The sequence below is a fragment of the Lonchura striata genome, chromosome 2, assembly GCF_046129695.1.
Source record: "Lonchura striata isolate bLonStr1 chromosome 2, bLonStr1.mat, whole genome shotgun sequence".
In the NCBI taxonomy this organism is placed as follows: Eukaryota; Metazoa; Chordata; class Aves; order Passeriformes; family Estrildidae; genus Lonchura; species Lonchura striata.
Genome location: NC_134604.1, coordinates 30,440,303 through 30,455,139, shown reverse-complemented (window position 1 = coordinate 30,455,139; position 14,837 = coordinate 30,440,303). Strand labels below are relative to the sequence as shown.

Sequence of the window (14,837 nt, the reverse complement as noted above, 5' to 3'; positions counted from 1 at the left end):
ACACATAGGTCAGAGGTTAGGATGGACTGAGAGGTGGTTTGGATGCAGCTGTGCACTTCTGTGAGGTTGGAATTTTTAGCCATGGGAACATGAACCATACTGTGCCTGTTGTCCTTAGAGCTAGAGAACAGTTTAACAGCTTGTTAGATTTATGAGTGTACATGCAGCTAGTGTGACAGGGATGTGATTCCAGGCATACAGCCAGTAGGAAAGGGAGGAAGAACAAACATAGTGAGGGACTTTTGGCCATAGGTTGCTAAATGAGATTTATGTACACAAAATTCTTGTGTACTTCTCTTAATTTTTCTAGTGCTTTCTGACTTAAAATATTCATTGTGAAAGGGACAGTTCTGTCTACTCCAGGCTGCCTATTTCTGTTTGCTTGTAAAATACTCACGTGCTTGGTAAATATTACCTTGCTCACTGGTGAGAAGTTATCTGGAGAATATGCTTGACATGGCAGAGCACGGGCTACTGAGCAAGTCTTCTTTACTTCCTTTCTTTTCCATTCCTTTCTCACTTTCTGTACGGCTTTCCATGCCCTGATTAACTTTTCTCTATTTTACTTTCTTCTAGAGTTTCCATGGGGTAGAAGCATTATACTTTGGTAAATGGGAGAGTCAGATCAGCTTAGAAAAAAAGGTTCTTTTTGTGTTGAAAAATGTCCTTGTGTATTATTTCAGCATATCAAGGCTATGTCTGGGATCCCAGTGGCAAAGTAATGACATGATACAATGCAATCTCTGTGCCAGACTGTGCAATTGAGAAGGTAATGGGCGTAGGGGAATGCCAAATTCCTCTGCTGCTAGGGCAGCCTGGGGAAGACTGTGCCTCAGGGAGGCATAGGCCTTTTGCAGATGTTCTGCTGCTCAGAGGGGCTGTCTGAGCTGAGCTATCCTTGAGAACTGAGCAGCTCAGAATTTCCTGAGGTCTGTTACATAATTTTAGGGGGGTTGTACTTTAGTTGTAACCAGTAGTTCTTTCCAGTTTTGGCAAGCCAACCCTGGTATTTTGCGCTGCTTTTGAATCAAGGAGCTGCATCCTCAGGGAGGTCTAAAAAGTATAAAATGTCTTCTAGAAACATAGGGAATATAGTTCAGGGACATCATTGAAGACTGGGGTCTGTATAAACTTGCTCACTTGATCACATCTGCTTTAGGATGAGCCTAGCCTTTCCTTTCTGATGATTAATGTGGAGTGAATCCCCAGGTGTATTGGTAAGGGTAATGACATAAGCAATCCATAACTGGAAATAAAAAACATTGAGGATCTCTCTCTTGCATAAAACATGGAACAATCATATTATAAACCTTTTCAAGGTTTAATAGTGGATCGTGAACCTTATTTGTAATCAAGATGGCTGTTAGGTTTTGGGTTGGATTTTTCAATCTGTTATTTGCAGTTTTTTGGGGTTTTTTTAAGCAATAAGATAGAAATATAAAAATGAAAATAAGCAAATAAAGATTCTCAGAATTTAAGAAAAACCAGTTGATTTATACAGTATATATCAACACATGTAAATACCTATTCAGCTGAGTCATTTTCTTTTTCTGTGTCCTAAATGTACAGAGTGAAGAGCACATGTGTGCATACCATAGTGGTCTCAGACCCTGACATTCTCTTTTGGAGAATACTATGTTTATAGTTTTTACTGTCAAAATCTCTTTTGTGTTTCTTTGTACCCAAGAAGAGAATAATTGTCCAAGAGCAGTTAAGGCTGATATCTGTCTCCAGTGGTAGATTCAATAACAATGGAAATGCAGACTAGTTGTGGGAATAAACTAGGCTTGTGAAGTTCTGCATGTACCCTACTCTTGAGCAGTGTAATAATACAACAGATTATTTAATACTGGAATTCCTACACAGGCCTGCAATGTAATTCCCAGCTCCAGAACAAAATTAATTCATTACAAGATCAGCTGGGTCATAGTCTTAAACTCCCAAAGAAATTTGGTTCCAGAGCTGGGAACAAACATGCTTTGGCTTTGTGTCCACACTTACATGTGCAAATAAAATGGGAAACCATAATTCTAATGAGACTGGCATGCATTCATGTAGCTCATCTTGTGTCCCACCTTTTCTTTTCCAAAAAGAGAGTGGCCTCATCTGAACTGCTTATTGTGATCATTCTGCACCATGCTGTCAGTGTGCTTATACTTTGCTTGGGAAAGTCTGGTGAGAATATTGCCAAGCAACTTGAGAATTGTAAGTTAGTATGATTATGTGCCCAGAGCCTCTGCCTTTGTCTTGACCTTTCTTAATTTATTAGTATGGACATAACCTGTCATATTTAGTCTCAAAACATGAATGTTTATTTTTTGGTGTATGGAAGTCCTTTACAAGACAATCTTGAGAGGAACAGATAAGATTTTTGTCTGGATTGGAATAGCACAAAATACTTTTTTTTATTTATTTTTTTAAAATACAAACAGAAATACTGCTGGATACAACTCAAGAGACATCAGAGATTGGCTGGACTGCACATCCTTCTGATGGGGTAAGCATTTACCTCTTCTTGTCTTTATGTCTGCTGGGAAGACATGCATGCATCTGTTGAAGAAAGGGAAACTGTGAGGCTTAGTTCATAGATTTTGTATATATGAAGAATTTGAACAGTGTTTTGCAAAGCCAGATAGATAAGAGAGAAGGATGCTTAGTGGAATGTTGTTGCCACCTCCTTACCCTCTTCCTTCCCCTCTGCTCTAGAGATACTAAAGAGTTCTCCAGCCACCCCTCCATACAAGAATAGAATAGAATAGAATAGAATAGAATAGAATAGAATAGAATAGAATAGAATAGAATAGAATAGTACCTACAATAGTCACCTAGTCCAGCTGCCTGACCAATTAAGGGCTGACCAAAAGTTGAAGCATGTTACAAAGGGCACTATCAAATGTCTCTTACACACTTACAGGCCTGGGGTATTGACCACCTCTCTAGGAAGCCTAAGCCTGTTCCAGTGTCTGACCACCCTCTAGGTAAATGTTTCCTGATGTCAATTCTGAGCTTCCCCTGAGGCAGATTTGAACCATTCCCATGCATCCTATCATGGATCTGAGGGAGAAGGGATCAGCACGTTCCTCTCCAATTCCCCTCCTCAGAGAGCTGCAGAGCAAGGAGGTCACCCCTCAGCCTCTCTTCTCCACATTGGAGAAACCCAGAGGCCTCAGCCACTCCTCCCAGGACACACCTTCCAGCCCCTTCACCAGCTTTGTTTCCCTCCTCTGCACACATTCAGAGACTTCCCCACTCCTCTGAGGTGGTGGTGCCCAGAGCTGCTGCTGGCACTCCGCCCCAGCGCTGAGCACAGGATGATCCCCCTGTGCCCAGCTGGGCTCTGTGTTTGATGCCCCCAGGACACGGCTCCTGCCCTCTGGGCTGCCCGGGCACACCCTGCTGACCCTCACTGAGCTGCTGCCCCAGCACCCCCAGGGCCCTCCCTGTCTGCAGACACTCCTGGCACAGTTTGTGCCTGTGCCTGCAGTTACTCCATCCCAGCTGCAGGATCTGGCACCTGTTAATTTTTGTGCCATGAATGATTGCCCAATGCTCCCATGGTGTACAAACATTTCAGTTGTGCTCCTGAGCTCTCCATGCTCCTAGGAACAGCATATATGATCCCAGCTAGCACTGCCATCCTAAGTCTGTGCCATGCTAGCCCTTGGTTTACCTTCATCTCTCCTGGTGGTATGCCCTTCCTCTATCAATTATAGATTATATCTCTCAATCAGTCCCTCCAGTTTATGAACAAAGATATATTTCTTCCATCAGAACAGTGGATCCTGTCATGTCCCAACACACCCTATGTCTCAGAGATTCTTCAGTGGTTACGAACCCAAGCATTTTGGCAGCGGCAGCAGTCCTGAAGCCAGTATTGATGTCTTGGTATAATTTATTTCTTTCAAATGTGCCTTACTGCTACTGAAAAGATTGAGAAAAACACTACCAGTGCTCCTGATTTTTTTAACATTTCATCCAGGGCCCTGAAGACTCTCTTGATCAACTTCACACTTTTTGTTGGAACATTATTTGTACCCATGTGAAAAAGCAGTTGTGGATAGTAGTCTGAAGGCTGTACTAAGCTATTCCATAATCTGGTGACATTGCTAAACTGGGGCCCAGGGAGACAACACTTACTTGAAAAGATTTCCCAATCAGTAAAAGGGTGCTTCTGTTTCGCACAGGCGGGAGTCAGTAATGACTGTAATTTGCTGTTGTTTCTTCTTGGCAAGTGATCTTAATACAGATCTTATTGTGAGAAGTTGGTTGGTCAGACCTTCATGAGAATGCTTGAGCAGGTTCCTTCTATCTCACTGTGCACATCCTTTGTCATACCCAGGGCCTTGTACCTATTCTGTAAAGCTTGTTGAAAGGTTTTGTCTTACAGCTTTGGACAGGAACCTGTGTCCATCCCTCCTCATCCCTCCTCATCCCTCCCTTGTGCCTTCCTGCAGGCACAAACCAGATCTGAACCTGCCCCTGTAGTGGCCATGCTGAGTGGTTTATGTGCATAGGAGATGTCAGCACACAGCTCTCACTGTGGTAAAGCTAGGTAGAAGGGACTTATGCTTTAATGTGTTTTCCAGAGAACAGTGTCTTGTTGCTCTGTCTCATTTGTTTGTGTCATTTGGTTTGTCTCTGGAGATAAGAGATGAGAAAATAGGAAGGAAGAAAGTGTGACTCTTGCATTTTAAGATTCTCGATGTCGTGTGATCACGTTTGCATGATTTATGTTTTCTGTCATAACAATTCTTACTTCAGAGCTTTGACTGCTCTTCTTTACAGGGTCATATTCTGTCTAGAATGCTCTGCTGCACATAGCATCAACAAGTTCAAATCTTGTCATAGGCATGGCAAGGAGAGGTGAAGACAAAGACCTATCTTGTATTTTTGATGCAGTTGAATACTGAATCCATCTTTTTATTACTGTTTCTTTTTTCTCCTCTATATCCATGGTAGTGGGATGAGGTAAGTGTCCTGGATGACAAGAAGCGCCTGATCCGAACCTTTCAAGTGTGCAACGTGGCTGAACCGGGTCAGAACAACTGGCTGCGCACTCACTTCATCGAGCGGCGCGGGGCCCACCGCGTCCATGTCCGCCTCCGTTTCTCCGTGAGGGACTGTGCCAGCATGCGCACTGTGGCTTCTTCCTGCAAGGAGACTTTCACACTCTACTACCACCAGTCGGAGGCTGACATAGCCTCTGAGGACATGCCAGAGTGGCGTGAGGGCCCCTGGACCAAAGTGGATACTATTGCAGCTGATGAAAGCTTTTCCCAGGTGGACAGCACTGGGAAGGTGGTCAAGATGAATGTTAAAGTACGTAGCTTTGGGCCACTCACCAAGCATGGCTTCTACCTGGCCTTCCAGGACTCGGGAGCCTGCATGTCCTTGGTGGCAGTCCAAGTCTTTTTCTACAAGTGCCCAGCTGTGGTGAAAGGATTTGCCTCCTTTCCTGAAACGTTTGCTGGCGGAGAGAGGACCTCACTGGTGGCGTCGCCGGGGACGTGTGTCCCCAACGCTGAAGAGACGAGCATGACGGGGTCCTCGAGCGTTCGGCTGCACTGCAATGGAGAAGGGGAGTGGATGGTGGCCATTGGACGCTGTACCTGCAAGGCTGGCTACCAGCCTGTGGATGATGAACGAGCCTGCCAAGGTGAGAGAACTTTTTTCCCTCTTCCCCTTAGGCTGCCATCTTTTCATTGGTTCTCTATGTCAGCAATATTTGGTCCTAGCCAAAATTTCACAGAGCTGGGAGAGTAAATAGTTTCTCACAGAGATCGCCTTGTAGCAGCCTCTTCTCACACATTTAGCTCCTCAGACTGGAGTTGGAGTGGCCACTTGTCATGGTTTAGGAATGGTGTTCTCCAGTTTGGTATTGCCACTAAGACCACACTGCCACTCCCTCCCCCTCCAATTGGAAGCACAAAAGGCAAAGATCATCAGTTATGATAAGAACAATTTACTGGAAACAGCAGTGAGATAGTAAATGAACAGTATCAGCAACAATATTAACATAAAAGGTGTAAGACAGATGTACATGGGAAGTGACAATAAACAAATACTGGTCTGATTGGTTCTTTCCAACACAGAAGGGTTTTCTCCCAACAGAGAGGAATGCCCTTTTCCTTAGAGTGTGAGTGCCTTCCCCCCACCCCTGTCAATGATAAGAGGTGGTGTAGAGTAACATCTGTGGTACACCCCCACAGCCAAGCCCACTGCCAGCTAATGCAAGAGATTGTCCTTGTCCTGGCCATAACCAGGACACCACTGTTTGTTGCTAAGAATATGGTTGGAAACTCCACTCAGGCCTTAGTTACAGCTGCCACCAGAGACAGGGTACTTACACAGAACTAACAGTAGCTGTCACTAGCCAGATCTACCATGATTCCACTTCTTTACCTAGAGGCAGCAGAATTAGAAGAAAGATGCCACATGGAGGACAATTGAACCCAAAGCTAATAGACTCTCTGTCCTAGTTATTTCGGTCCCTTTTGCTAGTGTATAGTAATAAAATTAAAAAAGGAGAAACAGCAGCAGCCTGGTCATGGGACAGGGAAAATGTGGCTCTGTGAGTCTGTTCTGACTAGAAAAAGCAGTCATAATAGTATCATCATTACCAATAATGTACTCTCTGCCCCAGGGCCAATGGTATTTCTGTGTTATGTTTCTAGGAGGAGGTAGATTACATTACATGTCACCCAGAAGTAATATTGGCCTAAAATCTGGCCAAGCCTGAGCACCAAGTCTAATGTCGTGACTATGTTCCTATCTTAAGTTTAGGACAATCCATTAGAGCAAACTGCTTATGTTGGTTGTATAATTTGTGTATGATGTTTTTTCTGGTGCTTCCTTTGTTTTAATATGCATCTATTCAAAATCTCTCAGCAGTCTAAAATGTTTCTTCACTAGCCTTAGTAGTCTAAAAAATAAATGTAATGTGGAACCTAGTTTTGGCTGCAAACAAAATTTAAAAGTTGGATTTATTCAAACAAGAGTTGAACTTGGACAGGGATTGTACAAATACTCTGATTAACACTGAGTGCAAATACAATGAATAATAAATGGTCATCAATATATTACCTTAAATTCCTGCTTCATGAAGTGATTTGGGTCATGCAAAATAGCTTTATTAAAATACAGGTCATTGTTCTGGAGACTTAAAAAGCAATTAAAATTGGTAAGTGCTTTTCATTTGTTTAAACTTTGAGAATAATTAAAATATGTGTGCCTTTTTATCCTGCTCATTCTGAGAGAAATATAACTACATTCATTTAGTGCTGCTTCAGAGGCAGTAAGCTCTGACTTAGAACAGCTCTGTATAGCACTAAATTTGTTGTCTGCATCAGTAGCACGACTAGTTCACAGTCTAAATAAACTGCCAGTCAATAATTTAGTTTCAGATAGTAGTCTTAAGCAGTCAAAAAAAAAAAAGAGAAAGAAATTTGGCTTCTCAAATAAAAGCAAGGATTTTTTTAAAAAAAAGGCTTCTCTTTTCCATAGTATCCAGTGAAAACTGATACTTCCTTGCTGCCTCATTGTCACAGAAGCTGGAGATAGATGAAAATGGTTAATATTACAAGGAATAAGTGAAATAATGACAGTCTCTCAAGCTACAAAAGTCAGTTCCTATTATTTACTTCCTGAGATTCCATGAGCAGCCTAGAGCAGCCAATGACAACCAAATACAAATCATAATGTTAAAGGGTATTCTTTGCTCCTCATGTTTCTTGTAAACTCCTCTGGCTTGGTCATCCTTCCTGATCTCTTCTCCTTCTAACAACATGTTTCTGTCCTGTCCTGAAGACACATTCAGCTCCTGTCCCCTTGCTTGGTGTTCTTCTGCATGGAGTCCTCTCCAGCCCTTCTCCTCTGTGCATTTGTTCTCCCTTCCTAAGAACAGACGTACACCCTGATACAGAGCAGCCACAAAGTTCTAGATGAAACACAGAACAAAAGCATTAGCTCAAGGGCAGATTTCTACTGATGACAGTGCAGAGAGGTGTTCTTAGTAAGACTGAAGAATCAACCAAGGATAAGGAGGAGAAGCAAGTTTCCTTCTTACATTTTGGTTGAAGAGTGTGTGGGCATTGCCTTCCCCCTCACCATATGCAAGCCTGTGGAGTCCTTCCTAGACCAGCTGTTAGCTCTTTATTTAGAACAACAAATCTGCCAAGAGCCATTCTGAGCAGATAGATAGAAAGCCCTTCTTTTCCCCCTGCCCCCTATCATGATTTAAGGTACTTTTCTTTCCTTATTTTTATAAGACTGCCTGCTCTGTGTTACTATATGGCAGATTTCTGCAGCTAAATAGAAGAGTGAAACAGCAACCTTTAGCAATCCCTTTGGGTGATGTGGGGTGCAATCTGTGTGGGATTCACTTTTCACTTTATCTAATTAGACTTGTCATGCTGAACAGTCAAAAAAGAGAATGGCAGTTTACAGAGGAAAAAAGAAGGTTGGGACTAGAGTTCCTTTTCTTTCTGTAGATGTATGCACATGGAGTACCTTGCCATCGAAAATCATATAGGATTTAGATTACCAGGTGCTTTTGAAAATAATATTTAGAATTTATGACCGGGACATTTAATTTTTTTTAAAATTACAATGTAGACAAAAAAGAGAAGAGGAATGACTGCCTGATAAAGTGGTAAGCTGACTTCCAAACAAAGAAGGACAGAGCTCTGGACAGAGCCAAGCTGATTAGCCATGTGTGTGGCACCTCTGTACAAACATACTTAACCAGGGGCAGAAAACACCAGCCAGAAAGAGGAGGAGGGAACAAGTTTGGAATGAAAAGCTTTAAGCTGAACTTGGGAGAGGGAGGAGAAAAGGTGTTGGTTTAATGTTTGTTTTTGTTTTCTCATTACCCAAATCTATGTTAATCAGCAATAAATTAAATTTCCCCAAGCCAAGTCTGTCTTGCCTGAGATAGTAATTGGTAAACAAGCTCCCTGTCTTTATAACTTCTTTACCTCTGCCCACGAGCTTTCTCATCCAATTTTCTCCCTGTGTCTTGCTGAGGAGGGAGAGTAAGAGGGTGGGCATTTGGTTGTTTACCAAGGTTAGCCATCCACATGGCTGCTTCTCCTCTCTTCTTTCTCTGAATGTTTGTTTCTAAGAGTATTTAGCAAGCAAAAGGTCTGCCTGACATCTGTAGTAGCTGTCAGGATTCCATAAAAGTGTCCATGTCCTTTGGATATATGCAGTCCCTTCTGATTGCAGAAGAAATCACATCTGTATTACTGATAACCACAGGAGCAAGCAACTGTGCAGGGAGCTGTTGGAGGTCTCATTTGGGAAGAATATTGCATGATTATTTTTGTGTTATTAAAATATGCCTTTTCTCATCAGCTTGAATAAACCTTTTTAAGTGTGTGGCTAAAAGAATGTTAAGATATGTATTAAAGTAAAAAATTTTATAGTCTTCTAAAAATATGCTCACACTAGTAGCAAAAGGAAAAAAGAGTACAATAAGCTCTTCTTAAATTTTAATCACTTAAAGGATGCTTCCTTTAAAGCCATAAAGGACAATTTGTGATTGATTCACAAGATAATTTATGTTGCAGGGACTTGTGAAAGTCAGCTGCTCTAACCCTGCACTCAAAGCAGGACCAAATTGGGTTAGGTCACTCAAGGCCTGTTCTACTCTAGTTTTAGTTATTGCTGAAGATGGAGATTACACAATGTCCCTGGGCAACTGTTCCAATATTTGACAACGCCCATGGTGAAATGAGTTCTTCCTATGTAGAAGAAGATTTTAGTAAGATGTAGTAAGAAGTTATTACAACTTGTGTCTGTTATCTCATGTTCTGTCACCTTGTGCCTACACCTTCTTCATAATCCTCCCATTAGGTGGCTGATGACAGCCATAAGCTCCCGCCCCACAGCCTGCTCTGCTTCAAAATGAACAAACCCACTGTCTTAGCCTGTCCTGGGTAAGAGCTTTAATTTCTAGGTAAACTCATAGCTGACAATAATGTTTGATGCCTTGATCTAGATTACCTTTTTCAGTATCTTTTTTCTTTCATATTACTCTTTTCATCAGTTTCTTCAGCCTCCTTCTGCTACTTGCACATGCATTTTGTTGCTTTTCAAGTAGTTGCTTCTTTTCCTGTATCAAGTGCTTGCTGTCTACTCATATTCTGTCCTACCCTGCCCAAATCTTTCCTCTCGTGTTTTTGCATTTTTTTCCTCACACAACCCATTCCCTGGCAGTTCTCCCACATATAATTAGCCAGTAATTGCTTCAGCTCCACCTCTTTTACCTAAAAAATCCCTTACTCAACTGATCTATCAACAGTTAAGCAGGAAAGAGGTCTTAGTCACTTCAGTTATTTTATCTCTGTTGATTTGATGCTCTTCTTTAAGACTCAAAAGATACACTTTTCTCTCCTTATGTTTCTTTCATTTTCCACTCTCTCTTCCCCACCCAAACAGTTGTAGTAACTGAAACTCTAGATCAACCCAGGGCCCTATTGCATCACTGTGCCTGGCTTTTATTGCTGGCTGATCCCACCTCATTCAGAGCAAGATGAAAGATGCACAGTATCAGTCAGTGTGGAATAGTCTGGCCCAGTAGGAATTTGCTACCACCATAAGAAGGCCATATTTATGGGAGGGGGGAAGAAGTGTTTTATCTAAAGGACACTACAGTTTTTATTTTCTAGTGTGTTTTCTTCATGCTAATTATGCTATCTTTTTAGCATTTTAATGTAATGTCTAAATGTCTACATCGTGCTTCTACAATATTATTGGTTGCTAACTCCTTTCCATCATCCTGCCCTCTAAGTTCCAAACTCCATCCCTTTGTCTCGAGTCATTCTCATTTGAGGCCCTGTATAGCTCTGCACATGCAGTTTTCCCTAGGCCTCAAAATCATCTGTGTCCATTCATCCTTCCCAGTTTGACTCCAGTTCCAGCTTTGACACTGTTCATTTTAAATACTCTCACGTCTAGATTTATTCTTGCTATCCCACAGTACACCTGGGAGCAGAACTCCTATATAAGAAACTGATCAGTTGTCTCAGTCAAAAAGAGAGCAATTTTATGCTCTTCTAAATGTCTTCTTGTGTCTCAGTTCAGTTCCAAGTCATATCTGCATACAAAAAGTGTCACCTGTATCACATTCCCTAAAGTCACTGCTGGGTATACCTAAAGCTCTGTTGAAGTTCCCAGCTGCCTTTCTTAGTTCTTCTCCTCTTGCTGCATTTTGCTTAGTTCTCCAAATATTTCCTCTCTGCTCTTACTGTCCAAGTGAGCTTTTTAATGCCTCTTTCTCTACCTCTTTGGTTGTTGGTCCATCCTCTCTTCATTTTCATTTTCTTTACCCCTTTCCCTATTGCCTCTCCATGATTCCAGCACTTTTTTCTGCTGGTTTTGCTATTTGTTATTGCTAGAAGTCTGTCAGAAGCTGCCCCTCTGGCCTCCCGGGTGGAACTCGTCTCCAGTGAGCAGTCAGGCAAACACAGGCAGCACAGGGGCTGAGGAAAACTGGGTCAGTGTCTGAGATGAGCTGTGCCCAGCTGAACTGCTGTGGCATTCTGACACTGTGCCAAGATATGAAAAATGACTGAGACAAGCTGAGGGAGAAGCGCTTGCGCGCTCCAAACTCTGCCTTCTCCTGTCATAGTGGGCTTGACTGGATGGGAAGTGGCAGCTTGCACTGCCCCCTGAGGTGCTAGCTCTGCAACCCTCTGTCCTTGCATCCAATACTGTGAATCAATCAGAGCTAGATCTGTGTTTTCTTGGAAAGTCCTGGTGCTGGGGGTGGTAAGTTGTGCTATCACCAGTCACAAGGCCTGTGGCTTAGCTGGTGTTCGTGTTTTGTGTGAAGCTGCTCTGCAGGAACACCATGGAGGTGTTTCAGGAGAAGCCACTCCTGAGAGAAGGCTTTCTCCGGGATGGTCCTGAAGTATTAGTGTTCACTAAAGGAAAACATCCTAGTCCTGGTGACAGTGGGCCTGCTACAGTGTGAATATTTGTTAAGACTGTCTCCAGTGACACGGTCATCTGCAGAGGCTGTAGGACCACAGCAAGTGGACCTGATGCCATGATCTGCAGTAAGAGGGAATGAAAGGTAAGATCATTCAGGAACAAATGAGAGATGGATTCTGTCTGTGTGTGCAAAGACAGCCCTAGGCTCACTGTAAGTGCTTGAATAAAAGGAAGTGGCTTTTGCCTATTTAGATTGCCAGGGAATTTTTTTTCTCTTTCCTCCTGACTTGACCTTCGATATACTATTTATAGTGACTGGACTGAGGCAAAGCCAGGAAAAGCTCCATGTCCTTGGAACAATTATTACTGCTATCTGTGGGCTAAAGTCCTCAGTGCTGTGGGCAGCCTATCTAAGGCAGTTTTGGAAAGGGATAAAGGTGTTCGTGAATGCAGGCAGTGCTCTGACTGGATGCAGAGGCAGGTTCCGGTGGAAGCAGAAAGTTTGTGTTAGCTGCAGTGCCTGCCTTTGGAAGCCATTCTTTAGCTTCTTGTAGCTGGAGGCCAGTTAGTGTCTACTTTACTCAGTCCAGCCGTTTTGGCCAAAATTACAGATGTAAAATATAAGCAGCAACAAAGCTTAGGCCATAGTATTATTTTTCCAACTATATTTTATTAGGAAGGTGAGAGAGATGTGAATCATATTTAATCACTGTAAATCTGCTTTGCTTGCAGTATGCTATGTGATTTCATTTTGCTGTTTTTCTTCTGGAAATAGAAATACCCAGGGGCAGAATGAGAGTTTCAAAGCATGATTGTTTCTCTGTATCTGCCATCCCTCCTGGAAATAACAATGTGAGATTATAGGTTTATGTAGTAATTATTTTTTTTCACTAGACAATAAAAAATAATCACTGTGGAGAGATCTTCCTTCCTAAGTTGCTCAGTATTCCACTCCATAGTTCTTCAGGTGCAATTTCTATAATGGGAGTGGAACTGGACAGGTGAATCTCTTCCTTATTGCTTTTCTTTATTCTTTTCTTCCTGTTTAAGGTCTTTTCTCAGACCCCTCCCTCAGAGGGAACCTGACAATCCTATTCTCATTTCACTTCTGAACGTCTGAAATGAGATTTAGTCTAGTGTCAAGAACTTTCCATTCATTGTTCCCTGTCCAACCACCCTCAATCATGTATGTGATGAGTGATCTGGCAGTGAGGCAACCAAGACCACAGGGTTCTATCCACACATTTTAATTGGCTTATGTTTAAGGGAAAATACAGAATAGCTGAACTTGGAAGAGATCTTTGGAGTACACCTTAACCCCTCTCCCTGCACAAGCAGGGTCATCTCTAGCAAGTAGCCCAGCAGTAGATCCAGACTGTTTTTGAATTTCTCTAAGGAAGGAGACTCTACAATCCCTCTGTGTAACCTGCTTCAGTGCTCTGTCATCCTCATGGTAAAAATTTGTTTCCTTGTGTTCAGAGGGAACCTGCTGTGTTTCAGTTTGTGCTATTCACCTCTGGACCTGTTGCTGAGAAACACTGAAAAGAGCCTGGCTCTGTCCTCTTCACTTCCTCCCTTCAACTATCTGTGCTCATTCATGAGATTGCTGGAAACCTCCTCTCCAGGCTGAGCAATCCGATCTCTATCAGCCTCTCCTCCTTTGGGAAATAACTCCATCCCCTTCATCATCTTTATGGCCCTCTGCTGGATTCACTCCAATATGTTAATGTCTCTAGTGTACTGGGGAGCCCAAAACTCAACACAGGACTCCAAGGGTACCCTCACCAAAGCTGAGTAAAAGCCAAAGATCATCTTCCTTGCTGCAGAATTCCCCAAGGACTCCAGGACCTAGCGTTCCTAAAGGCTGGTCTTGCCAGTAAAGACTGATGTGAAGAAGATGCCCTGTGTCACCCAGCAGTTGACCCACATTTTTCTCTAGTCTTCCTTGAGCCACTTATGTTCTTAGAGAAACCCTTTTTGCTTTTGACATTCTGTGCCAGATGCGATTCCAGGTAGGCTCTGCCTTTCCTAGCCATGTGTCTACGTGTTTGGACAATGGTTCTATGTTCCTCCCAGGCTACCTGTCCATGCTTCTGCCTCCATATACTTTCTGTTCTAGGAGCTCTGTTCAAACATGCAGGCCTGTTGGCATTTTTTGCCTGAATTTGTGCTTGTTGCACCTGGAAGAGGTAATCCTTGCACATGAACTAGCTTTTTCGTGCCACTCTTCCCTCCAAGGCGTTATACAACAGGACTCCTGCAGGTGACCCAAGTGGTCACATCTTCTTGTCCTGGAGTTCAGTGTTGTGAGCTTGCTTTTTGCTCTGGTCACTGCACTCTGGATCTTGGAACTGCACCATGTCATGGTCACTGTAGCAAAGGCTGCCTTCAGCCCTCACAACACCAATGAGCCCTTCCTTGTTTGTGAGCATCAGGTCCAGGGGCACACCTCCCCTCATTGCCTCCTCTATTGCTTGGGTCAGGAAGTTGTTCCTGATCCTTTCCAGGAGCTTTCTGGAACCCTTATTCCCTGCTGTGTTCCTCTTCCAGTATAGTGCGCTGGTTGTAGTCTCCCTTCAAGATCAGTGCCTCTGAATAGAAGGCTAATTCCAGCTGTTAACTGAGCTCCATCCAGATTTTCACAGGTAAAGATCAAAAACCATCTGAGACATGCTGGTATAGTCAAGACATCAGTCTGCTCAGGTCTAGCTCATACGACATGGGAGCATATTACTGAAATTTATTTCATTGGTGGAACAGCTGCAGTGAAGTTTTGTTTCTTCAGTTTACTCAGCTTTAGTGGAGTGCTTATTAGTGAGCCTATGTGGCTGCTTCACTCTGCTTATGTTAAATAAAGGACAAGAGAATGTTTGGCCTGGAGAGGCTGGAAGGGAGAGCTG

At 42.9% G+C, this 14,837-nt stretch overlaps 1 protein-coding gene across 1 annotated transcript in view; it reads left to right on the top strand.

Annotated features, from left to right (window-relative positions):
- EPHB6 (EPH receptor B6) overlaps positions 1 to 14,837 on the top strand; it is a 65,681-nt gene that overhangs the window by 26,449 nt on the left and 24,395 nt on the right. The window contains exons 3-4 of the mRNA XM_021548905.3: positions 2,433 to 2,497; positions 4,960 to 5,656. Coding sequence (XP_021404580.1) covers positions 2,433 to 2,497; positions 4,960 to 5,656 — 762 coding nt within the window. The remainder of the gene's footprint in view (positions 1 to 2,432; positions 2,498 to 4,959; positions 5,657 to 14,837) is intronic.